This window comes from Podarcis erhardii, assembly GCF_964252035.2.
Source record: "Podarcis erhardii genome assembly, chromosome: 4".
NCBI classification, from domain to species: Eukaryota; Metazoa; Chordata; class Lepidosauria; order Squamata; family Lacertidae; genus Podarcis; species Podarcis erhardii.
The window spans coordinates 15,167,678-15,194,513 of NC_138508.1; the positions used below are offsets into that span (position 1 = coordinate 15,167,678).

A 26,836-nucleotide genomic window follows, 5' to 3' on the forward strand; every position below is an offset into this window, starting at 1 on the left:
TTCCTTTGGTAGGACTCCAGCTCATTTTGGTTCTGCGTTTTAGAAGCGACGTGTACGGGGCGAAGCAGCTTTTCGGGAAGTGTCTGCTGTTTTATAGGCCATGATATTTCTCCCCTTCAGATTTTCGTAGTAAATTGTTACGGCTCTCCGGCAACAAGTGTGAAGAATAGCATGTGAAAGAGAAGGTGCAGCTTGACAGTTTGCATATTTTGACTCGGCCTCCTGCATGTACTGGTCTGCTTTCCCCAGCTGCTATATGTCAGTGTCCTGAAGTGTATTGCAGCCAGCTGGTTAGCAGCATGACCCAAGCCACTGAAGCTGTTTTAAGCACAGATTTGGGTTGCCACAGAGACACAAGTACAGCTTTCAGTTCCTTATCGAACATATAACAAAACTTGCAGGATAACTGGGATAGAAATTGCAAATTTAATGGACACATCTTTGGCACGCAGACAGAATGAAACTTCATTCTGTGTGTTTGGTTACCATGCTAAGAATTGAGACATAAGCAGGCACACAGCTACGGTGGAGAATATGGGCTGGTAAAAGGTAAAGGACCTCTGAACGGTTATACCCAGTCAAAGGCAACTATGGGGTTGCGGCGCTCATCTCGCTTTCAGGTCGAGGGAGCCGGCGTTTGTCCACAGACAGCTTTCTGATGTCATGTGGCCAGCATGACTAAACGGCTTCTGGCACAGTGGGACACCATGATGAAAACCAGAGCACACGGAAACACCGTTTACCTTCCTGCCATAGCGGTACCTATTTATCTACTTGCACTGGCGTGCTTTCAAACTGCTAGGTTGGCAGGAGCTGGGACAGAGCAACGGGAGCTCACCCCCTCACAGGGATTTGAACCGCCGACCTTCTGATCAGCAAGCCCAAGAGGCTCAGTGGTTTAGACCAGTGTTTCCCAACCTTGGGCCTCCAGCTGTTTTTGGACTACAACTCCCATCATCCCTAGCTAGCAAGACCAGTGGTCAGGGATGATGGGAATTGTAGTTCAAAAACAGCTGGAGGCCCAAGGTTGGGAAATACTGGTTTAGACCATAGCACCACCCACGTCCCTTATGGGCTGGTTAGTCAGCTCAGCACTAAAGACCTTGGTTTTACACCATGTTTTAGACCAGGCTTACCCATTCTATTGCCCTTCAGATGTGTTAGTATAAAATCCCAATCAACTCCGGCCAGCATGGGCAAACAGATATTTTAAATAAAATTTAAAAGTGTAATTTCTGCTTTCTAAAGTTTTCCCTGGGTGGTGGTGATTTAAACTTAATTCTGTTGTTCCCAGTTATATAGGGAAAAGCCGATTACCTTCAGATTTTTATTTCTAATTATTTATTTAACCATTTGCTTACCGCTTGATCATAAAAACCTGTAAGCGGTTGATCTCTTTTTTTTAATTACTCACTAAACATTCTTGGTTGTCAGGGGAGACAATCAATAAGAGAGGCTGTTGATGGTTTGAGTTACTTATAAATCTGTGCATTGACTCAAGTCCTGCACAAGACATAAAGTCTTCCACTTGAAGAGTCTTAGCTGGTTTCAATTTCACTGTACATGCATATTTCAAGTAATGACCGCCGTCATAGCTATCAATGCTCACTGGCCCATTTAATCGCACCCAAAATTCTTATACACTGAGCCAGTAAAATGATATTCACACAGCAATCAGCACTATAAATATATCAACGAGATTTTTTCTTAAATGATATATTTAAAATAGAAAGGAGCCTCCCTCGCTAGTAGTAACAGAAGTAGTAGACATCGGTTTCCTAAGAAGTCATTGCCAAATGTTCAGCAAGCAATGTGAGCAGACATTCATCTGTTTAGGTGAACTACCTATTAACTTGAATGGTAGTTTGCTGGTGCAGGATTCAAGTTTCCAGGTAAAGTGTAAACTGGATAGCCCTTCTTTTCCGTGTGATACAGCAAACTGCATCTGATTTCTCTCAAGTTTCTCATCCCTTTTGGTAGCTGGTGAAGTCATTATCCTGTCAATTGTTTGATCTTGGTTAAGGAATATAGAGAAACTGGCCTAAGGACAACTTGTGCCTCCTTTCTTTTAGAAAACAAATACCCCTTTCCTCCTAGCCAGGTTTCTTTTAATTGTTATACCAGCATTGATGTTGTCCATGCCTGATGTTGTCTATACTTAGGTTCCTGCTTAGCCTATGATTTGCAGCTGGGACGGTAGATGAGAAACCTCTGTAATCTGCTCTGTAGGCTTGTCCAGCTCGATTTCGAAGTTGTAGAAGTTCCTTGGTATTACATTACAGAAGTGGAACAAACACTTTTGAACATTGTTGCCGGGCCTCGGTTTCATGTGATCATGTTTTATATCACTTAAACAGAAGCAAAATCCTGCTATTTTGATAATTTCATCTGAGGTCGGTACATGTGCTTTGAGGTTTTTGAGAGAGCCACCAGTATTGTTGAGCTTTCCCTAAGGATGTCTCTGGACAAAATCAGCAGGGGCTGTCTTCTAAGAAAGAACATACGTGGTTTTGTAATTTTCATTATGAAAGGGTTGTGGCTCCCCCTCTCCTCCCAAAGTCTGGGAAGGATGGCTGCCAATGGCTTGACCTATTTGTCAGACGTTCCTTTCCTGCCAAACAGCTTGCCTTCCTATCGTCATACCTGCTTGTGTATTGCTTTTGTCTGGTTTCCCGACAAAGTGGGCACAATCGGCCACAGGAAAAGTGGAGATAGTGCTGTTGTGCTTAATTCCAGCTTGAGGGCTCTCCATAGGCCTCTGGTTGGTCACTGTTAATGAACTAGATGGACCTTTGCTCTGCTCTTTCAGGGCTCTTCCTATGTCCATATGTCTTCCCTGGACAAAATGCACTTAACAAATAAATTTTCCCAATTCAAAAAGTGGCCAATACTTAAAATTCATCAGTCTTGGAACAGCAGATGACACAGCCAGTTATTGCACATTAGACATTTCAAGAGCCTAGTCTAAAGAAGTGGGATGTTCACTCAGGGAATAATAATTAAAAAATGAATATAGAGCAGGGGTAGTCATTGTGGTGCCTTCCAGCCCAAGCTAGCATGGCCATTGGTCAGGTGTGATGGCAGCTGTAACCCAAAACCTCTGGAGGGCTACCTCTGATACAGAGGTTTATCTTTGTTTCCCTCTTGACATTTTACTGGTGTGCAAGTAACTTTGAATGTTTATAGAGAGCCTCAAAGAAGATGGAGGACTGGTCTGTGTGTTCCTTTTGTGATAGGAAACAGAAGTTCCATCACAAGTTTCCCACTAACCCATCTCTGTTTACGCTGAATTTGCCGCGTGAACAAGGGCAAAGATGTAGCAAATTTCCTTCCCCCTCCACTAAAATAACAATAACAATGATAATAATGGCAAACAATGGTTGGAGGCAAGGGCACTTTTACGTAATGGCTCCAACGCACAAAGTAAGTTTTGCAGGAAGAGGTGGGTGGGAATTGTACTAAGGGGACGTTGATCCCTGTGGTGAGAATAATTCACGGGACAAGCTATGAGCATTCTCAGACTGGTTTAGTAACCACTGTGGCACTTAGAGGTAACCTTATCCCTGTACCAAACCCCTGGTAAGGTGACATACAATTAATTGTATGGAAGCTTAACTTGTGGAACAAATGGAGTATTGCAAGAGCCTGTTTTGTAAAGGGTAAGAAAGGGAACAAGGAATAAACCTTGGAAGAAAGAGAAAAAGAGAAACCACACATGTAGAAAAGTTGGTGCTAAATAAGAAACAGGCAATGCTTAGATCTCATGATCCATGCTGATATCAGCATTGTTATAACTAAAACCTGTACTGAAAGTGCCATGAGTTTAGAGGTTGGCTAGGGGAGCAGATACCGTATTTTTCGCTCCATAAGATGCACCAGACCATAAGGCACACCTAGTTTGGGAGGAGGAAAACAAGAAGAAAAATATTCTGAATCCCAGAAGCCAGAACAGCAAGAGGGATCTGGCTTCTGGGATAGCCTCTTGCTGTCCTGGCTTCTGGGATAGCCGCGCCAAGCCTCTTCAGCACAGCGGGATGAAGGCTCCCCCTGCCTGGAAGAGGCTGCACATGGCTAAGGCAGAAGCCAGGAGAGGTGCTTGGCTGAAGGAGCGCTGCACAGCGCAGCACCCCTTCAGCCAAGCGGGAGGAGGAACAGAAGGAGCCCGTTCTGTTCCTCCTCCGGCTTTGCAGGACAGGCGCGTCGCTGAAGGGGCGCTGCGCAGCTCTCCCTCTCTGCGCAGCACCATTTGCTCCATAAGACACATTCACATTTCCCCTTACTTTTTAGGAGGAGAAAAGTGCGTCTTACGGAATGAAAAATACAGTACACAGGAGAAAATTAGCCAATAAAATAAGTAAGCAGTAAGTCACCCCAGCCTCATTTATGAATATGTTGCACCTGCAGCAATTTGATTTGTTACTGTCTGTTTTGAATATTTATCTGAGTTTCAGTGTGAGAAATGGAGTCAGGTTTTTAAAAATATGTCTGTTGAACAGGATTCATCTGCGTGGTAATATTTGCAAGAGTATACGTGGAAGAGGTCTTTGAAGCCTTTAATCATTTTTCGAAAACCCGTTTCACAGAGTAATCCTTAGCAGAGAGGGCATATCGGGCCATAAAAGTTGGTTAAAATTACTCTGCTCTTTTATATCTCATGGTATACTTTCTGCACCTGTGAAATCTTTCATCTGATGCATGAATTAGAATTATAAATACTGGCACAATATCGAACACAATAAAATGGATTTTGTTGTGTTTGAGCCCCCATTCACAAGCTCTCAACCTGGATGGCTGCAGTTTATTGCAAAACAGAGTGGTCCCAACTAAAATTGTTCTCAGAAGGTGGTGTGCCTGCCAGCACTAAGTTCAAGTTTCTTTGGGAGGAGGGTGAGCTATGATGCAGCCCTTGTCTCAATTGTATCACTGTGGGTTAGCCTGCTCCCCGATGTGTCAGCTGGAAGACTTTGCTGTGGGAATGCTTTCAAATAAGTATGCCTCCAGTGATGGAGCTGGTTCCCAGAGCACACCCAGAATATACACCTTCTTCTTCTGGGAGAATGCAACCCTATCCAGGGCAAGCAACAGACTTGCTTTCTGGATCCAAGAACCGTTCACCCACATAGCTTCTATCTTGCCAGGATTCAGACTCATTTATTAGCCCTCGTCCTGCCTTCCCACTGCACCCAGAGGCTGGTCTAAAATTAACTGGCAGTACATTTAGGAGAGATTACTCAATATGTAATTAACGCAGGGAATCCACTCCTAATATATGGTGCCTTACAAGGGAGGATAGACAAATCCATGGAGGGCGTGACTCTCAGTTGCTATTTGCCATGATGGTTGGCATTTGAGTGTTCTTAATTCTGGATGCTGAGGACAAGCAACCTTCCCGCTCTTGCCTGTGGGCTTTGCAGAGCTTTCTGGCAGGTCGCTGTTGAGAAGCCGGACTAGATGGGGCCTTGGTCTGATGCAGCAGGATTTCCCCCCATGTTCTTAGCTTCTGTACTAATACACCCTGAAGTTGGACTGCACATGGAAACAAACCACATATTGTTAACATTGGCTGAGCAGCTTTAACGGTTCAGTACATGGATTTCCTTTTGCTTTAATGCATGCTTCGCAAGACACCTTGCAGAATGGTTGTTGAAAGAACCCAGGAATTGAATACGCTGGAGATTGAATATAGCTGTCTAGTGCTTGTGTTTTCAGGAAGATCTTTGTTTTCAGAGTTCCCACAGTCTTCCAGATGTTTGAGCGCGAGGCATAAGGCTTTCCCCATCTCATTGTTTCCTTTTCTGTACCATTAGCAGGGATTTAAGGAGAAAAATAAATATATTGCACATCTGAATGTTTCTTTTCTCCATTAAGTTAACATTCCTGAACTTTTCATGGGGAACCTGTCTTCAAATTAAGTGAAAAAAGAAGGGAGGGAGACACTTGTGCTTATTCATTTACAGTATTTAGACTGAAGCTACTAACTGAAGTTTTTGATGTGGCATAGAATATATTCCAAAAATAATAAAACAAAGAAGAGTTAACCAGGGCAGAGCAAAGGTGTATATGGGTGAGATGCTGGATTTATGTATAAGCTAAACAAGCTATAGCTTAGGGCTCCACTCTCTTGGGCCCCCCAAAAAAATCTAAAGTAAAAAAACCTGGATGTACATTTCCAAAATACAAAATAAGTTCAACAATTACTTTGATAAAATACATGTTTTGTTATGTGCAAATGGCTCTAGATACCTATTAGGTCCATAAAGTACTATATAGCATATATTCAACACAAAAACAGCGACAATTTGTTGTTGACAAAGGACAGCTGGACATATAAAGGACCCCATTGCCTTCAGTAGCTTAGGGCCTCATCAAACCTAAATCTGGCCCTGCTGGCACCACAACAGTATGTCTGTTTGCCAGGGGGTTGGACTAGATGACCCTCGCGGTCCCTTCCAATGCTGAAATTCTATTATTCTATTATCTCAGCTACATTGCTTGACTGTAGCCTACTCTTACAACAATTCACTTGCCCCCGTATGCAAGGAGGAGAAACACACACACAGTAGAAATGGTATTAACTGCAATTTTAAAACTGTGGCCTGGGAGTTCCGTTAGGGTGACCTATGGAAAGGCTGCGGCACAATAGATCTGTACTCAGCCCTACACTTACTTTGCTTGATGTGATGATGGAGGACTAAGATCCCCAGCAAGGGGTCCATGAGTCACGCAGCAGCACAGGAGCACAAGACACATGTCTTTGGCTCTGCACGAGTCAGCTAACTCAACGGAGATGTCAGCTGCCAATCTGGTGCTCGGAAATCTCCACATAGTTGCAATTGGATCTGCACCAGTGGCAGGGCACGCCTGGCACCCAGGGAGTTTTGAACACTGCCCCTCACCAGCCCTAGTTCCCTCTCTCCTTAAGTATTTTTGCATGGCTGGGATGTGTCTTTGAACTCTGATAATGCCTCTTGTTTGCCTGGTTTGAGGATAGAGAACGGGTGTGGGTAGAAGACTATTCTACTGCACAAGGGGGGGGGAATACATTCATTGCTCCACCTGCTTTTGCCTCTGCCCCCCCCCACTAGAGACATGTGCCCCCCCCACAAAGGTTGCCGAGATGAGCACACGGCCCTCATTCTGAAAAAGGTTCCTGCCCCTGCCTTCCCCATAGATCTCTGGCACAGTGTTTTGTTTTTTTCAATGAGTGCTTAAAGGTACGCAGCACCAGCACCTCTTTTTTGTTGTTAAAAAGTGTGGCGCTTACTGTAACTTCACAACAAGCACCTGTTTTTCTAGGGGAAAAAAGCTCCGATGTCCTGACTCCCATTCTGCAGCTGAATCTCCTAGCCTGGAAATAGCTGGTGGAACAAGCAGGTGTTACGCCCCTCACCTGCCTTCTTCACTGAACTGTTGCTCATGTTTATTGCAGATGCAGGTAGCACTGGAAAATCAGAAGTGTTAATAATCCCCCCCCCCACTCCCCCAGCAAGCCTCCAGGCCTCGGATGCTCCTACTGCCACTACGACGTTGGAGAAGTAATTCTCTCTTTCTTGCCCTGCGTTGTTTTGGTTGTTGTCAGTCTTCCAAGGGCCATCAGCTGACACAAGACGCGAACAGCTGCCATGTTACACCAAAGGGAATGCGCAAAGGAGTGGATGGTCTACCCTTGGTCTAAGGGCCCACTCGACACAGAGAATTTTGGGTTGGGCAGAGAATCGGGCTCAGTCCTCCTGGAGCAGGTGGTTGAATGTCTACAGAGAGCCAGTGGGGCATAATGATTGATTTGTTGGTCTGGCACAGGGTAGATGGAGCCACAGAGGTCACTGGGTACCCTTCAGATATGGAATCATTGATTTGTAGAGTTGGAAGGGTCCGTGAGGGTCATCTAGTCCAGCCCCCAGCAGGGCAGGAATATTCAGGTGGCCCTGTTTGGGGGTTGAACCCATGACTTCCGCTGTTTACCATCCCTCAGCCTAGCCTTCCTTACAGGGTTTATATGAAAATGAAGGTGACCCCCGAGCTCCTTGGATGAAGGGTTGGGTAAAAATTTCACTCAGAGTAGACACACTGAAATTAATGAACATGGCCATGCTGGGTTCCTTACTTCTAATGGGTCTACTCTGAGCACAACTTACTTTGAATACTACCCATAGGGAGAAATTTTACACTCTGAAACCCTTGAGAATGGAAACTAGATGGACCTTTTGACTGTAAGTTCCAAGGTTATGTTTCTGTGAATGTTTGCCCAGCATACCTTCCCAAGGTTTTGTTTTAGAAGTGAGATTTATCTGTGAAGTTCCTGACACGGCTGTTTTTCTTTCATTTGCTCTGCCTCCCTCTCTCTAAATGTCACGTTCTTAATATCTTCTCTAGGGCTTCATTAGGATGTTTAGCGTTGGTTACTTGATCCAGTGTTGCCTTCGGATCCCGTCAGCATTCCGGCATCTGTTTACAAAACCTTCCCGGCTGCTCTCGCTCCTCTACAACAAAGAAAATTTCCAGCTTGGGGCTTTCCTGGGGTCATTTGTCAGTATATACAAAGTAAGTTTCTAAAGTGCTGAAAACTTAAAAAGCTGGAATTTAATTATCCTAAAGTTGCTCTTTTGCAGCAGCAGAAATATTTAACAAGCATCTGTATCATTCTAAGGACTGAGCCACATAACATACCACACATTCATGTCGAGCATCTTTTTTCTTTAAAAAATATATTGCATTAAGGGCACTAATCAGCAAGTTGAATTGTGGGGTGTGTGTTTTTTACTAAATGGGGAGAATTTCTATTGAGCGTTAGTAGAATATTGGCTCCTTTGGTCGCAAGTGGGGAGAATCCCCTTGATTTCTGTTTCCTTGACCATGGAGGAATTTTGTAACCACTGCCCGGCGACATTGTTTTGTAACTTAAAAGGGAAAAAAACAAACAAAAAGGAAACAAGCTTAGCTTGAAAAGAGGTGAGGGAGTCAATGTGATGAGCAGTTTTAGAATGCGTCAGTGAACTGGGAGTCTGAAAGGCGTGACACATCCCGTATTTTTCGCCCCATAGGACACTCCGTCCCATAGGACGCACCTAGGTTTTTTTTGGGGGGGGGGAATAAAGGAATTTTTCCCCCCTTTATTCCCCCCCCCCCAACCAGGTCGGGGAAACCGAACCAGGTCGAGGAACAGCGGGATGGCGGCGCTGTGCCTCCCTGCTGTCCCCCGAGCTTGTGGGGCTGGCCGATGTCTGCCCGGCGCGAGGGGCGCTCTGCTTCAGGGCGCCCCTTGCGCCGGGTGGCAGGCTGCTATCCACAGGGTGGGGAGCCCTGCGGGGAACTCCCGCAGGGCGGCCTAGGCTGCGGATGTGTTCCCGAAGCGCCGGGCGCTCTGCAGTGAGCGCGCCCGGCGCTCCGGGAATCATGCTGCTATCTGCAGCCTAGACAGCCCTGCGGGAACTCCTGCAGGGCTGCCTAGGCTGCGGATGTGTTCCCGAAGCGCCGGGCACTCTGGGAAGCAGGCTGCGGATGTCTTCCTGAAGCCTGGAGAGCGAGAGGGGTCGGTGCGCACCGACCCCTCTCGCTCTCCAAGCTTCAGCGAAAGGCTGCATTCACCCCATAGGACGCACCCAGATTTCCCCTTCATTTTTGGAGGGGAAAAAGTGCGTCCTATAGGGTGAAAAATACGGTATCTTGTTTGCAAGACAGAGAGAAATCTTCATTTATTAGTGCAACACAGCACCTACTGCTTGGGGAGGTGTGGCTTCTGCCTTCATGATTTCTCCTACACTGCTCCAGGTTCTATACAGATATTCTACTCATTTGATTATGGCAGATCGCATCGTTCTACTCTTGAGCAACCCACTAGATTCTGGGAGCAACCACACCACTCGAGGCTATATATAAATGACGCTATAGCCAAGTGAACTTTCAGGTTGACCTGTATGCTCACTCTTCTAAGGCCAATGTGTTGGGAATCTGTGTACGTGCAGCTACTCACACAGAGTCACTTAAGGTTTGGCAGACAGCCAGAAGGCAATCTGAAGGAGTAAGTCTGCCTGGTGATAACAGAGACATGGAGACCGCTCCTTGATTGGTCAAGCTCTCTCAATGGAGTGATAATTAATGGCCTACTAACTGGAATGTGTTAGTTTGTGAGTTCAGAGGTTCAGAGTTATGTCAGTGTAGGAGTTGTGAGTCGTGTCAGAGAGAGCTAGCAAAAGATCCGTGTTCTGTTCCTGTAAATAGTCCACTGTATATAATAAACACCTAACTACAAGTTCCTGGTTCCTGCTTCGTCTATCCTGTCTGCAGCCAAGTTGCCAATCACTTCCGTGGTTTCTGCGTTTACTCTGCTAGGTCTGGCTAAGGTCCTGCAACTAGTCAGAAAGTTGTGAAACACCAAATAGGTTTTGCCAATACAATGCACTCTGGAACTTTTCCTCTAGGCTCTCTTGTATACCTTCTAGGACCCTAAAAGTGCTGGTGGCAGAATTCTGAATTGTACTCTTCAAGACTGTAGATTGCAAGGCAGGGGATTTCTTACTTTTTAATGCTCTCCCATGTAATTAGCTCCCTGCATATATGAAGCTAGCACATCAGAGAGATGAGTCTCTTTCCCTGAAGCACCAGTTTACTACATGCAGAGAGCTTTTTCCACTAGCATTAATATGAACCCCCCCCCAAAGCATTACACTCCAGAATTCTTACCACCCCATTCCAAATAATGTGCCGAATGTCTGGAAGCAATTCCTTCATATTGGCAGTTTTCAAGCAGCCAAGTAGTATATTGACTCAGGTGAGGAGCAGTTTGGGTGTAATGTATAGAAAGGAAGGAAATGATATTTTGAAAAACAAAGAGGCTGTGTATATATGAACAATTTCAGATTTGGCTGAGGCTTTGTCCTTGTTTCAGAATGACCTTCTAGTCTATCTCCAAATACCATGTTGAGATTACTTTATAAATCATCATGCTGAGCAGCTACTAAGTGTTCATCAAGAGCCAGAGCCGTAATCAGAGGGTTTAAGTTGACTTGATTAAATTTTTAAGATATAATTGAGTGCTTTGTTACTAGATTATAGCTCTAACAAGGTTGATGTGATTATCCTCAAAACACAGGGTACAAGCTGCTTCCTGCGCTGGGTACGGAACCTGGATGATGAACTGCATGCACTTATTGCAGGTATACCTCCATGTTTCTCCATGGCAGTGGCCCACTTGCCCAGGGCTAGAACTTTCCATGCATTTGCCTACCCGCTAGAGAGATGCTGGTTTGGAAACTCAGCCCTCTGCTTCCTTGTTTCATATGGTTTTGTCGATTTTGGGATGGGAGCAGTGAGGAAGCCTCCGTTGGAGATCAGCTTAGTTTCCGAGATGTTGTAAGAATTGGCCATGAACAGTGTCAGGGACAGAATGTTTGCAACACGTCCAGCTTCTGTCAGCAAAGAAAAACCCCCTTAGCCCTTTGGGCATCCAAAGTCATCTTCCTGGCCACTGCGTGAATTTTGGTTGTGGACTGTGTTGGTCTCTGGTCTGATCTTGCTGGACTCCTAAGCTCTGTTATCCCTTATTTGGATCATTGTTGCTACAGAATTTCATGTAGTACATGGTAAAAAATGTGACCGATTTGTTTCTTGTTCATCCAGGATCCTTGGCAGGAATGTCAATGATGTTCTACAAAAGTACTACTATTTCTATGTACCTGGCTTCCAAACTAGTAGAGGTAAGCATATTGTGGCTTTCTTTGTATGTGTGTGTGTAAAACAATCAGGAGGAAGAAAATTCTGAGCACATCTACTCCTTCGTAGCGGTTTGGAGCCAGTGGGTCTGTTAAACCCACATCTGACCTGCATTTTTCCGTTTTAGGAAGGTGGAGCTCTGTGTGGATGGGCAACAGAACAAGGATACCCTACATAGCAAAATAATAATAATAATAATAATAATAATGGAAAAGGCACAGACCAGCAGGTGCAGGATGCTTCTTTGAGAACAGCAACCTGAGTGCAATGGTGTTTGTATGCTTGCTTTGTTGCTGAGCTGGTATATCTTGTATTTTAAGCTAAAAGGTTGCTTCCACATGTTAAGTTTTCCCTTGAGGAAAAGCAGCTCCGATCGAAATAACACCAGGAATCAGCTTGGAAGGATAGCATTTCATGCATCTGTTGGCTTTTCCCTTTTGTATCTTTTCACTTCACTAAATGATGAGGTCTACTGGTTCCAGACTTGCTGTGTAATATTGCACCGCACAGCGGCTGCTTATTCTCTCCGGAGTTTACCCCAGGGCACTAGGACGCTGGTGAAAGCAGAATCTCTGCATGAATTGCCATGTCATGGCGGCCAAAAACTAGCCGACCAATGAGGGACGTATTGCTTAGGAGGAGAAATGGTGAGGATAAAAATAAGCTTCCATTGTTTTCTTTAAAAGCAAAAAAAAGAATGCTTCGAAGAGCATACCATTTCAAGTAGCTTTTAGAGGGCTGATTAGTTACTGCTCTAAGGAAGGAAGGAAGGAAGGAAGGAAGGAAGGAAGGAGAAAGAAAGAATAGGAGGGAGTTATATTGCTTGGACCTAAAATATCCTCTAATGCAATATTATGTTAGGCAGCTGTTTACACTAGAAATACCCGTATTTTTACGTCCCCATGTATAAGACGACCCCCATTTTTTGAGCCCAAAATTAAGAAATAAATATTTCAAACATTCCGTGTAGAAGATGACCCCCAATTTTAAACTTTAAAAAACGTAGTCTTATACACGGAAAAACATTTTAAACTGGGGAAAACACAGTCTTATACACGGAAAAATACGATAAGTAGCAAAACTGCAAACATGTAAGTACTGCCTCATATCATTCCTAGAATTTATTCCTATTCCTGCTGCAACTGATCGTGTTGTCTTAGTACGGTTCCCCTCTTCCTCACTCAGTTCCATGCTAAAAAGAGATGCATTATAAGCCAGGCAAAATCATTTAGGTAGTCTACAATACAGGTTTCCTTGTCACAGAATTTGGACATTTCCCCCAGCATTCTGGAGACTCTGTAAAAATTTAGGCCAGATTGGGATTTAGGTTTGGCACCACCTGGTGGTCAATAGGCAACACTGCAAGTTTGCAAAAAAAAAAAAAATGAAATAAAGAATTCAAACAGGAAGCTACCCTCTTAGCTCCTCCCTTCTCCTTCCTTCTTCACTTTCCCACTTTGCCTCGCAGAAATTGGTCCTTTCTTCCTTGGACACCTGACATTCTTGGAGCAGGAAGGCATAAAGTGGAAGCGGTGGCCACTCTCGGTTCCACTGCATGTCTTGCCTTTGTAAGAATACTTTGCTCTGTGTTTCTTTCATTTAACAGGCCATGTATTTCAAAGGCATCGAAGCTGGAAAGGTCCCTTATTTTCCCCATGCCGACAGTATCATCTACGCTGTGTCCACAGCCATCTGCTTCCAGGCAGTAAGTGTTCAACCTTTAGTTGGAAGCTGCTTGATGTGTGTCTAAATCAATGAATTACAGTGGAGTAAAAATATTTAGAAGCAAGGAGACAGTTTGACCCCGCGTACAAAGGTCTATAGCCTCCTTCCTGTGTTTCCCAATAGCAAGATTGCTAGAGCTTTTTTTATGCTGTTAGACGAGAAGATTTGCTGAGGCTTTCAGGGGAAGAGTGTGTGTTCCCGGAACATGTAGCAGCAGCTGTCTGCTGAATTGAGCAGCCATTGGACTTGAACCCATCCCTTCCTTTGTGTGACGTTAAATCTGTGGCGGGTGGGACTGTTCCTATGATTATTATTACGCTGTCTGTTGTTATGCTTTTTATTATGTCTTTATTATGTTTTTTTTATTATGGAGGCTCCGTAAAATGTGTTCTTAGTGTTGTACACTACCCTGGGATCTTTTGATAAAGGGCGGTATATAAATTGAAATAATAATAATAACAATATGGTTAAATTCAGATTTTGTTGTTGTAGGCCGTGATGGAAGTTCAAAACTTGAGACCTTCATATTGGAAATTTCTATTACGGCTAACAAGGGGAAGGTAAGTAACCAGCAGTGATTTTAATAGAGCAGTTGCAGATTGCAGTTCTGTAAGAAGTTTGGTACTCTTTCTTGGGAGAAAGATCAATAGTCTGCTAAATGAGGCCATCAGAAACAACAACCACCCCAAAGTATCTTACTGGCTGTATATTAAAAATATAGGATGGTTGTGGTCAGGAAAGCACCATTCCCTTTGAATTTCCCTGGTTTCTGCTTGTATCGCAAGGTTTCATTTCCATGTCTGTTACCAACAATGTTTCTTAATTCAGGATTAAGAATGGATATTTGCATTTGCACACCATCACAGATCCTGTGATATGTGGAGTGTAAACATGCATACATATCTGTGGTTGTGTCTTTATTCTAACTTAAAAGTGCCATCTGCATTGGCACTTCTGGAAGATAATTTCCATTCTGACTTCTTTTTTAAAAAACAGTCAACTACTTACACAAATACACCATAATGCTAAGCAACCAATTGAAAATCATGTCATATCTGACAGGATTCGCTTTTTGATTTGCAGTGATTAGGGTAGAATGCAGTTTGCGTGCAATGCTCCAAGTTTTAAATTAAAAGGAAGGGATAGGGTGATTATCTGAACACAGACATAAGTTAAAAATGGAGATAAATAGAAAGAGAAGAAGGCAAACAGGGAAGGAGAAATCTCAAGCTACCCAGGAGCACTGTAATTGTTAATGCATTGGACTTAACACTTGGTAAGCTATCACATTGCCACACTTCCTTTAGCTAGAAGGAGGAGCGTCAGATTGGAGAAGAGGAGAAAGAAAGGGATTCGTTTGACACAGGACACGTTAGTGTGCACCACATTGCACACTATAACTGACAGAGTAGTGAGCCACACAAAAAGGGGTTGTTGTGAATATATTCTAAGTCTGCAAAAGATTTTGCTACGTTAGTCCTCAGAAGAGACAATATCCAAAAGTTCTCTGGCCACCAGAGATTAGTCCATTAAAGGAGTTCATTTGAACCATTTAAGACATTGGAGTCGAACTCTTGTAAACACTCAAAAGCTTTTATAAAGCAAATAAAAGTTACTTTCTGGCACATGTATCTAGTATGGGGAAGTTTTTAGTTTGGCCTATCAGATAGATATATTGATAGATTTTTGGTCATGTTTCTTTTCGTAGATCCATAATTTCAGACTCCATTTTCAATAAAACAATGGCAGCCACAATTCCGTGAGTTTTCCTGACTTACTTCAGCAGCGAACGCATTGCAGGAACCGAGTTTCATTCAGAATCAGAGTTGCCTTACTCTCCCAAGTGATGCAGTGTGCTAAACTCTCGCCTTGTATTTTCTAGGTTTGCTGTCATGAACAGGAAAGTTTTGGATGTATTTGGTACTGAAGCATCTATGCATTTCAAGGACTTCGTACCTGCGCTTGACCCAAGACATACAGTGGCTCCACCAGAGAGGCCTGTTGAGCGATCTTGGTAGTGAGACGTTAGCCTGGGACGAAGTCTGGCTGATGTTTGTGCTGAGAAGTTAAATTAACTTTAACAGTCAAATAGACCGAAGAGGGCTTGTGTTCCACTTCAGTATTGTTTCAGTGAGTTGCGTTATCTTACCAATCAAAACGTTGCTAAAGCACCGTAGCAAGATGCGGCTTTTAATTCTGCCGCTCCCTTAGTAGAAAGTGTCTCTGGATCACTGTGGCTGGTTGACGCAACCTGGTAGATTTTTGACAGAATTATATATCAATGGATTAATATATCAAAAAAAGATCGGGTGGGTGGGTTAAAGTACGTGAATGTACTTAAAATAAAAATAACACCATTTTGAAAACAATTCATTTTAATTCATTCCGGTAGATAACTTAATAACGATATTTTTACATTTAGAAAATGAAAGGGACATTGGAGATATAAAGTCAGAATTCTATAAATTTTATTTTAAAAGTCAGATTTAGTGGGGAATGTTTTCTCTGTTCCAGATAGATGGTTAAAACAAAACATTGTTACTGGAAAATGTTTAAAGATCCAATGTCTAGTACCATATTTATGACTGTACAGTTTATATCCAGCTTTGGCTTTGAAAAAGCCCCCCCACCCCAGCCTCTTCCCTTAAGTCGAATTGCATACCTCGAAAGCTGCCGAGAGATTAAAAAAGAAATATAGTGGGCATTTAGGCCTGAGTAATGTAGTTCTTCAGATACATGTATGAATAACTAGAAAGGACAAGACCACCACAGAATGGAATGTAGTATTGTTCTTCAGGTTTTGAGCTGAGCCTCACAAGATATACTAGATGGTTTGAAGAGCAAAAAAATTGAAAACCTATATACAAGAGACTTAAGAAGATGATTGTGCCCTTGAATATGGAATTGACTTGATTTTTGTAAGCCTCCGTACTATGTCAGTAATCCAGTGGCCTTCCAAAGGAGACAAAACCCCAAAGTTTGAAAGGTGAAGCAAAACAGATTGATTTTTTTTTTGAGAACATTGATGCTGCTTGCTTCTACAGATTTTGTTCTTTTTTTAAAAAAAAGTGTAGCCGATATACAAGAGCCATATTACAAGTATGTTAAATTTAGGGCAAGCTGGTCATTGCTCGAAATCCACTGCCCCTCTTTCCCTATCTGATCCCTGTGGAACCTTGGATGTCCAGATTCCATTTCTATGATCAATTCAGTTGGGTGCGGGCTGCAGTGAAGGAGCCTTTGTACTTAGAGTCGTCTGATTTGTCAGAAGCTGAAATGTCTGTGCTTCGAAAAACATCAGAAAGATTAGAGATACTGTTCAGATTCTTCTTTAATTGCTGCAGAGTTGTCGTTTTTCCAGCTGTGTGTGTATTTGTGCACATGAAAATTACCTAACAGAATAATTTCCAATATAACAGTGAAATTATATTTCCAAAGAACAGCAGTAGCATAATATCTCTTTAAAACATCCCAGGGAGCAAGCAGTATTTTGAGTTTGTGAAAACTTTCCTTCAAGCTGGTTATAAAGCGCAACACTGGAAGAAAAATATGATTAAAAAGCCTGCAGTTTTAAGTACTCTTGATTTTGGCTTTTTGTTTTTGCTTTTTAAAAAGCCAGCAAGTTCTTTTTTCCTATTTCTTCTTAAAATTTAACATTGTTCCCAATGAATTTTTCTGGTGAACTCGAAAAGCACACTCACTGTGTCATGAACTATTTAATTTTAGTTAAAACTAATAAAGGTATTATGCTACCATTGCTGTTCGATTTTTATTTTTTTTAATGGACCAATATATTTGCCTCCGTTTATTTTCTGCTGTAGCACATAAACTTGCACGTTGGCCTTTTAAGTGAGTACTGGTCATACTTATTACATGTTGTTGGGTTTTCCTCATGCACTAAATTTTATATCAGGGTTGCCAAACGAATCCATAGCTTCCCTTTGAGGTAGGGGAGAAGTACGATTAACTAACACAGCACCGGCGAGTGAACCGCTACTGCTGCCGAATGATTGTCAGAAGTGTCTTTGAAGAACGAAAACTTCAACAACTGGCTACACAAAACGTTTTTTGCATACCTGCAAGAGATGATTAACAAATCCCCTGACCGGGATAACAGTGGCGGAAAGTTTATTTGGTAAAGACTCTGGAAAGAGTACAGGCATTGAACTCAGGGACATTATGCCACCCACATATCATATAATATAACAAAAAGACAGCCCCAAAAGAAGAGAAACCCCTTGGAAGTGAAAGTTGTCTCCACAACCAACAGTAGTCCCATTGTCTTGACTATTCCATGTAATTCCATGAATAGAAAAACTCTGGTATGGGTCAAGAACTTAACTTATAGGGCTTAGGGCAGGTGGTTGCAGTACACAGAAGCAACCATGCACTTGGAGCTATATTGACACTATTTCCTGCCCCAAAGTATCAAACCATCCAGACCTTTGTGTGTGAAACTTGGTCTTCCTCCTTGTATGGGCAGCCTGTGCCCAGAGGCCTCAAGTCTCTGGTGTCATGCAGTGGTTGACAAGCCACCAGAAGCTCACACTTCCTGCTCTCCAGAGTACAAGGGGCCCAAGGTCATGCCTGATGTTACCAAGAGCTGAGTGCTTGGCCCTTGCTTCTTCTCCAGGACAACGTGGGAAGATCAAGGAAGGAGGCCCCAGAGCAGATGGAGATGGTTTGATCGAAAGACTTTGAGTGAGGATGGTTCCAGGGATGCATTTGTGATACCATGATAATGGCTCAGCATCCAGTGCGTGCCCAGGCATCTTAAATGCCCGCAGTGGTTCTTCGTGGTGGAGCTAACTTGGCAGCAAAGAGTGCGGAAGGGGGAAGGCAGCTCAGCAACCAGGCTGAACGTCAAGTCTTGAAGGTACATGGACAGCAAGGGAGAGATTCACCCATCAGAATATGGTAGTGAGATTTCTGGACCATACTAGGTCTCTTCTGTACCCATCAGAATATGATAGTGAGATTTTTTGACCATATCTAGGTCTCTTCTGTACCCATCAGAATATGGTAGTCAGATTTTTGGACCATATCTAGGTCTCTTCTTACTGGGCATTTTGGCTTACGGGTCTATAACATGTTTTTCTATTTCAGCCGAGATCTTTTTATACACCTTTGTTCACAACCAAACTTACTGTAATTGTGCCATGGCATCCAAAGTTGTACAGTTTGGCTCAGACCACTGAACCACCACTGTCTCTGTATTGGCTTGAAATCCTCTGTCAGAATAAAATTGCCTCATAAAAGAATGTCCCCCCCCCCCAGTTTTACTTAAGCAGAATTGCGTTATGAGTGGAAAATTGACTGTCCCTTTGCAACCCTCAGAAGACAAACCAGCAGGACCTCATGATCTCATTCACCACTAGGAGCTGTTCATTGAGGCTGTGCCAAATTTTCACGAGGCTTGAGATTTTTCTTTTTCGCAGTGAAAACTGGCATTTCATGGGTCATTACGTTTTGACTGAAGGAATAGCATTCCTGGAAGAGGAGGAGGTGGCGGCGTTACTCTTCACTGCAAAACTGTCCCTCAAGTTCTCTTCTCCAAAGCACTGGTCAAGGGAGAAGGAGACGGTTCACACTTTTCTGGAGAGTACTTTAAAGGACTCATTCCACAGTAATATGCACAAAGTGTGAACCTCCTTCTCCCTTTTTCTGAGAAGCAAACTCAAAAATAGAGGCCGATCTCTCCCCACCCCCAGCTCAACCAAAATGCTGTCCGCATGATTCATGTATAAGGATCTGTAACTTGGAGGTCTGATTCAAACATAGAAGGAAGGAAGTTGCCATGAATGTTTGCAGGAAGCAGAGAGAGGGGGGCACAAGAGTGTTGCGGCTTCTTCTCTGTAGGCTTCCCGGTCTTTTAAGAAGGCAAGGGATACTAAGTCCCCTCATCAGATGAATACACATCCATCACTTTGGGCCAGACCTAGCAGTGTGGGTAGAAGCACAACTCACACTTCCTCTTTCACCTCTTTATTTGAACACCAGAAATAGAATCATAGAATTGGAAGAATGATAGAATCATGGGGTTGGAAAGGGATCATGAGGGTCTCTATTTCAATCCCCTTGCAGGGCACAAATCTCAGCTGAATCATCCATGACAGGTGACCATTCAACCTCTACTTTAACAAGGAAGGAGAGTCTACCACCTCCTGAGGGAGACCATTCCACCATTAACTGTTCTTCCTGATGTTTATTCCAAGTTTCTCCAAAATCTGTGGGACTTTGCTTAGGATCCAGGGTGATGAGTGTGGGGCATTTTGAGTTTTTCTTCATTAGGATGAAATGGTGAGTTAGGGACTCTGGAAGCTCTTATCTCAAAGGCTACTTCTGCCATTCCTCTTGTCCTCTGTGTTTCATATTTCTTGGCGATCATGGTTTTTGTGTAATGATACGTTTTAAAAATATGTTTTAAGGAGCTTGTGATTTTAACTGGAACGGTTGGAAGTAAACAGTGAGCCTTGCCACCTCTCATCTCTGATTATTAAAACATTTCCTTACTGGACAAGTTGCAATGCTTGGATTGATTTAACAGAATAAAATTATTTGGCGGAACCTGTTTCTCAGACGCCAGGCTTTCTGACCTAAAGCTTGAAGAGACCATTTTGTCAAAATAATCCTACAGAAAAATCTGTTAAATGCACACACACTGCTGATACTACAAATATCCACAAGAACACCTTTCATGTATGTGGTGAGGGACCTTTCATACTGAACTTGTGGGTGGTAGAGTGGGTGACTCCAAAACAACAGCACAGGGCATGGCCATGAAGCCATAAATGTGTGAGGGGGTTCACCTTAAGCCACCACTGAAAGCAGATTAAATGGCCACAAAACCCTTACGTGATCATTAGAACATTGTTGGCGTGGGCTGCTTTGGGAGGGAGAGCCAGACAGAAATCAAATCTATCAATAAAATTGCCAACTTTGGTTTTTCTCATGGGCTCTGGCAGCTTTCCGTGTTGCTTCAGCACGAATTGGGACCTCTGGAATGAAACTCAACTTGGGACAAGTTTGGCTTCATTGCCTGGGGCGAGTTCAGCAGGGCCCACATTGCAGTATTAAAAGCACTGGACCTCCCCGCCCCCCGCCAAAATCCAGTGCTTGTTATAGCTTTCGATGGCCAACAGCTGACTTGATTTTCAGAGTGCAGTATGATATTAAGCGAGAAATACTTAATCACAAACGTGACAGAGCAACCATATAACACAGCCAGCTGTGACACATGTTAAAACATGGGGGGCGGTAGATTCAGTGTTGCACATGTCAGCCTGGAAAGAACTGAATTCAGGACACGAGGACAGAGAGATTTTGCAGGAATTCCTACCTTCCGTACACAGAACGGAATGTGTATTGGAAGAAAAGGAACTGCTGAAGCTATAATTAGCGTCCTCTTCTTAGAAAAGCTGCCCCGCTGAAGAGACTTCACCAGTTTGCTGCAGAAAGTGGGAACTGGAGTGGGGTGGCCAGTTTTGCTTCCTTTTAAAGAACATTAGTCTGTTGGCTCAGTCTAATGGCTCATCTAGTCCAGTGTTCTCACATGGGCCAACCAGATGCCTGTGGGAAACCCGCAAGCAGGATTCGACCACAATATCCTTCTCCCCTCCTGTGGTTTCCAGCAACTGGTATTCAGAGACTTTGCAGTCTGCAACTATGGAGGCAGAGCACAGCCATCATGGCTAGTAGTCATTGATAGCTCTCTCCATTGATTTGTCTAATCCTCTTTTAAAGCCACCATCGTCTCCTGTGGGAGCAAAATACCATTCTCCATAACTTGTCCCAGTTACTAGCCCAGCAGCTGTGTTTTGTACCGCTCTATAATCTTTCCAGGAAGTCTTCAAGGGTCACCCCTTGTACAACGTGTTGCAGTAGTCTAGACTGGAAGTTAGAGTGCAAACTGGCCCCCAGAATATCCCCGACTTGGGGGCTTCACAGCTGCCTCATCAGCCTTAGTTGCACATGGTCCTTCAGAGACGACAGTAGATCCATCCATCCATCCGAAGAAACGCCATGGTACACCTCCATCAACAGAACCAGACGCCTTCATCTGCCCCAGCTGCAACAAACCATTTCTCTCCCATGACGGCCTCTACATACACAGCAGGTACTGTAACTCTCCAATGGTTTGACTTCAACCCCAAAGGCACACTTTTCCATTGTCTCCCGAAACAGACGGACACTCACATTATCTCCCTGCTTCCTCACCTTTGGCTGCTCAACTCCTTGGCAGGCACCTGGTAAGCAAATGCAATCCTTGTGTCAGCTGTTACATAGGCAGCCCACTGTTACTGTGTGCATCAAGATCTGTGGCTTGGAGAATGCTTCCCAATATTGGTGTCAGAAGTGGACTTGATCAGAGGTTTCCAGACGCCCTCTGAAAACTAGTCAGCGGGGCAAGGAAGGCAGGGTAGCTGCAGTGCAGTCTTTTTCAAACCACTTTAGGCCCCTTGGTTCCCAAAAACTTGTCTCTAGTGCCTGCTTTACAAAGCATTATTCAGCATAGCAGTTTGCACAACCCACAAAGAAGACACAATAAAATTCAAAACACTAACAATTGCACATTTATTCAAAATCTAGTTTAAACAATGGATGAACCTGATCCTGTGATACTAGCTTTTCAAAGTCTGATAGTTGCACCTTTAGCACCCCCTGCTGCCCTCTTGCCTCTCAGCCACCCAGCAGGTAATCCCACCATCCCCCAGGGAGCAGTACTTCCGACTTGGGGAACTATGGCTATGGCTGTTAAAAGCTCTTACAGTGGTACCTCAAGTTAAGAACTTAATTTGTTCTGGAGGTCCGTCCTTAACATGAAACTGTTCATAACCTGAAGCACCACTTTAGCTAATGGGGCCTCCGGCTGCCGCTGTGCCACCGGAGCACAATTTCTGTTCTCATCCTGAAGCAAAGTTCTTAACCCGAGGTACTATTTCTGGGTTAGCGGAGTCTAACCTGAAGCGTCTGTAACCCGAGGTACCACTGTATATGCTTCTTGCAGCTTCCGTAAGTATAGCTCAGGGGTAGGCAACCTAAGGCCCATGGGCCAGATGCAGACCAAATCGCCTTCTAAATCTGGCTGTTGACGGTCCGGGAATCAGCGTGTTTATACATGAGTAGAATGTGTCCTTTTATTTAAAATGCATCTCTGGGTTATTTGTGGGCCATAGGAATTCGTTCATTTTTTTTCTTCTTTTCAAAATACAGTGGTACCTCGGGTTACATACGCTTCAGGTTACAGACTCCGCTAACCCAGAAATATTACCTCGGGTTAAGAACTTTGCTTCAGGATGAGAACAGAAATTGTGAGGTGGCAGCAGCGGAAGGCCCCATTAGCTAAAATGGTGCTTCAGGTTAAGAACAGTTTCAGGTTAAGTACGGACCTCCGTAACAAATTAAGTACTTAACCTGAGGTACCACTGTATAGTCCAGCCCACCACATGGTCTGAGGGATGGTGGACCGGCCCACGGCTGAAAAAGGTTTCTGACCCCTGGTATAGCTGTATGCTGCAATGAAGGCTGTGCTGAACGTTCTTCGATTTGGGTTTTTAGGATGATGACAGTATGGTTGCTGGCGAACCAAATACCAACCACCACCCCTTTACACCAGTGACAAGTTATCCTCCCCAGCTTCGAGCTCCCGTCTCCCAGATCAGTTTCTGCTTTGGCACCAGTGGGGGAGACATTCCTCCTTTTTGCAAGGAGTTGAGACCGGGCAGAAACAGCAGGCAGTACCCAATTTCACTCAACACTGGCTGGCATTTCCCCTAAATCTTTTGGCAGGTGGATTTTTATTGTCTTTCCCGAATAAAATTCCCGTCAATTCCCAGACGCAATTTCATATGGTGTTGCTTAAGTCGCTGCCCCCGAGACCATAATATTTGATATACCCAGAATGGTGTGTCTTGGCAACTCCTTGGACACTAGATCCTGAAGGGGATTTTATACGATGCCTCTATTAAATTTCTCCCAGATAGCCCGGCCACCAGAATCTGCTGTGCTGTCAATATAAGAAAAAGTCTTTGTTTAGAATGTGAAGGATATTCTTCTGAGAATTATTGCACGAGGCCAGTCTGCTAACAGCATACGCTTGATCCAGGCTCTGAGAAACATGGCTCATTTATATATCTGTGTATCTCATAAAATGTGTACACTGCTTTAAAATATTAAAATAAACAATTAAGGTAAAAATCAGATTATATTACATGTCTGGATAAGCTAGCCTAAACAAAAGTGTTTCCAGCAGGTGTTGAAAAGTGTGGACTCATGGTGCCTGTCTGATGCCATCATCATCATCATCATCAAACCTTTTATTGGCATCACATCCAAAACTAATCAATACAGAATTACCACTTCCCTAGCGGCACAATTACCACTTCCCTAGCACCCTAGGGACGCGGGTGTTGCTGTTGGTAAAAGCCTCAGCGCCTAGGGCTTGCCGATCGAAAGGTCGGCGGTTCGAATCCCCGCGGCGGGGTGCGCTCCCGCTGCTTGGTCCCAGCGCCTGCCAACCTAGCAGTTCGAAAGCACCCCCGAGTGCAAGTAGATAAATAGGGACCGCTTACTGGCGGGAAGGTAAACGGTGTTTCTGTGTGCTGCGCTGGCTCGCCAGATGCAGCTTTGTCACGCTGGCCACGTGACCCGGAAGTGTCTCCGGACAGCGCTGGCCCCTGGCCTCTTGAGTGAGATGGGCGCACCAACCCCAGAGTCTGTCAAGACTGGCCCGCACGGGCAGGGGTACCTTTACCTTTACTAGCGGCACAAAACATCAATTGGCAGGAAGTTCCAAACTGAGTTCCTTGAGTTTGTTGAAGAAAAGGTGGGATATAAACGTAGAAATAAAATAAGTAAATAAGCAAGTTATTGTAATGTTTCTCTATAAAAACAAAGAATCGTAGAGTTATAATGGACCCCAAGGGTCATCTAGTCCAACGCCCTGCAAAGCAAGGAATCTCAGCTAAAGCAAACAAGGCAGACGGCCATTCAACTTCTGCTTAAAAACCTCCAAGGAAGGAGAGTCCACAACCTCTCGATGGAGTCCTTATTATGTGCTGAACCCAGCGCTATGACTTGGGTATCTGTCTGGGAACCTAATGAGGAGGCAGGATCTGTTGGAGACAGAGCTGTTGTGTCCCTCCATCGTAGGCTCAGGTTGCATTTACCTACTATATATCCTCAAGACACTACAATATCCATTGGCCTTCATTCCAAGGAAATCGGACCCCGGGGAATCGCTGGAACCCTGGAGTCCCTTGCCTCTTGGGGACTGGCATTCATGGAACACTTTCTGCATGGCAGACCGCAAGCCAACCTCTGTCCAAAAACCTCCAAGGAACACAGTCCAACACCTGAGGGAGTCTGTTCCACTGATGAACAGCTCTTACCACCAGAAAGTTCTTCCTAATGTTTAGCTGGAAATCTCCTTTCTTTTTTTCATAAATTTTATTTTCAGTGCAAAATTTCAACAAAAATTACAAACATTGAATCCCAAATAAAACTATACAAAAAAGAAAGAAAAACAGAACACAAAAAAGAAAACAAAAGAAAAAGCAAACATCTACAAATAAAACCATATCTTCATTCTAATCTAGTCATTACATACATATATACACATATTGACTTCCTTTGTTCTAAGACCTCAAAAAATTTACTCTTTCTAAATTGTTGTGTCTAATCTTGGTGACTTCCTTTCTTGTAATCTCTTCTCTTTCTCATCTGTATATATAATTATAATGTGTATGCCACTTAATGCCAAAGCAGACCATTAGTGAATCTAATATCTGCTGTTGACTCCTCAACAATGTCCCTTGAAATTTAAGCTGAGCATACCTGTCTTAATCTGACAATATGTCGAAAGATATATCACTTTGTATGCTTAGCCGCAGAAACGTTTTAACGATTAACTTGGCCTTGGAAGAGTCTCTGGGAAACCTTGAAAGCAAGCCAGTTGTGTGTGTGTGTGTGTGTTTTGGGGAGGGGGGTTCCCAACAGATTGAAATGCTTCCCCTGTATTTATCCTGCTTTACTTGAATTCTTGCTGACGTGGCTTGGACTCCCTGCTCCCATTTTTAGCTGCCACAGAGCAGCTGGAAAAGGGTGACTCTCCATGCCAGCTGACTTCTGGCAATTTCACTGTGATTTAGAGGGTTTAGCTGTTGGCTGAGTTCCTCGCAGCAACACTTCGTCCCTTTGTTTCTACAGGAAGTTTTCAATCCAACCTCCCCTTTCCCCTCCCCCCCCTTTTTTTTGTCCAGGCAGGAAAATGAGTCATGGTGTTTCCCCCCCTCTCTCGGAGCCTGTTGAGATATATGAGAGAAATTTCACTTGAAGAATTTTGGCCAGGCTTGCAGACCTTCCGTCAGCAGCAAGACCAGACAGCCTGGGAAGTCAGGGAGGGGGCTGGGAAAGAGGGGGTCTCCGATGCTTACAGTGGCCCTACAATTGAAAAAAAATATGGGCCAATATCCCATAGTTTCTGAACAGTTGTTGATCTGTAATGGATTTTATGGGGGCAAAACAATTACAGTGGTACCTCGGGTTACATACGCTTCAGGTTACAGACGCTTCAAGTTACAGACTCAGAAATAGTACCTCGGGTTAAGAACTTTGCTTTAGGATGAGAACAGAAATCGTGCAGCAGCGGCGCAGTGGCAGCAGGAGGCCCCATTAGCTAATGTGGTGCTTCAGGTTAAGAACAGTTTCAGGTTAAGAACAGACCTCCGGAACGAATTAGGTACTTAACCCGAGGTACCACTGTACTTGGATTTCTGTGCGGGGGACAACACCATCCCCATTTTTTTCACAGCGAGGGCAGAATGCATCTCAAAGCTGTTGCAGCAGCTGCCTTTGTCCACACCTGAGTTTACAGTGGATTTGAAGCTGCTTTATCTGGGCTCTGTTGAGGTGTCTGGACAACGTCCCCCTCATTCAAGTAGCAACCTGGACTTCCCCTCCTGCTAAATCCAGGTTTTCCCAATTGGCAGATCATCTGATAAGGGAATGTCAACAGATGTCCTGACTCAGAGCAACACACATCTTCATCAATATCAGGGCCATTGTTATGAGGTGTTGTTTTGTGGGGGAGGGGGGCAGTCTGCATGGGGCCCTTGAATCCCACGCCTCTGATCCTGTAGCCACAAAGGATTATAATCTAGCGGAAGAGGCTGGGGAACCTGCCAAACCAGTTCCTTTGATAAGGTAATGGCTTTAGCTGGCCACCTAAATGCCCACATCGGCCTCCCAAAGAGTGAGGTAGGTTACAAAAGAGGGTTTCTCTGTCCCATGCCTAGGAAGCTTGAGCCTGAAAGATTTTTCTGCTTGTTCGTGCTTTTTAGGCACACGGGTCCATTTGTCCCACTGCTTTCTTGGAAAACCCGCTCTTTAACACTGAATCTGA

General features: G+C 44.0%; 1 protein-coding gene across 1 annotated transcript in view; it reads left to right on the forward strand.

The window, feature by feature from the left end:
• Positions 1 to 19,954, forward strand: part of TMEM135 (transmembrane protein 135) — a 169,191-nt gene extending 149,237 nt beyond the window's left edge. Inside the window, exons 10-15 of the mRNA XM_081860536.1 lie at positions 8,374 to 8,541; positions 11,090 to 11,153; positions 11,617 to 11,693; positions 13,316 to 13,414; positions 13,927 to 13,994; positions 15,317 to 19,954. Coding sequence (XP_081716662.1) covers positions 8,374 to 8,541; positions 11,090 to 11,153; positions 11,617 to 11,693; positions 13,316 to 13,414; positions 13,927 to 13,994; positions 15,317 to 15,452 — 612 coding nt within the window. The 3' untranslated portion in view covers positions 15,453 to 19,954. The remainder of the gene's footprint in view (positions 1 to 8,373; positions 8,542 to 11,089; positions 11,154 to 11,616; positions 11,694 to 13,315; positions 13,415 to 13,926; positions 13,995 to 15,316) is intronic.
• The last annotated feature ends 6,882 nt before the right edge of the window (positions 19,955 to 26,836 follow it).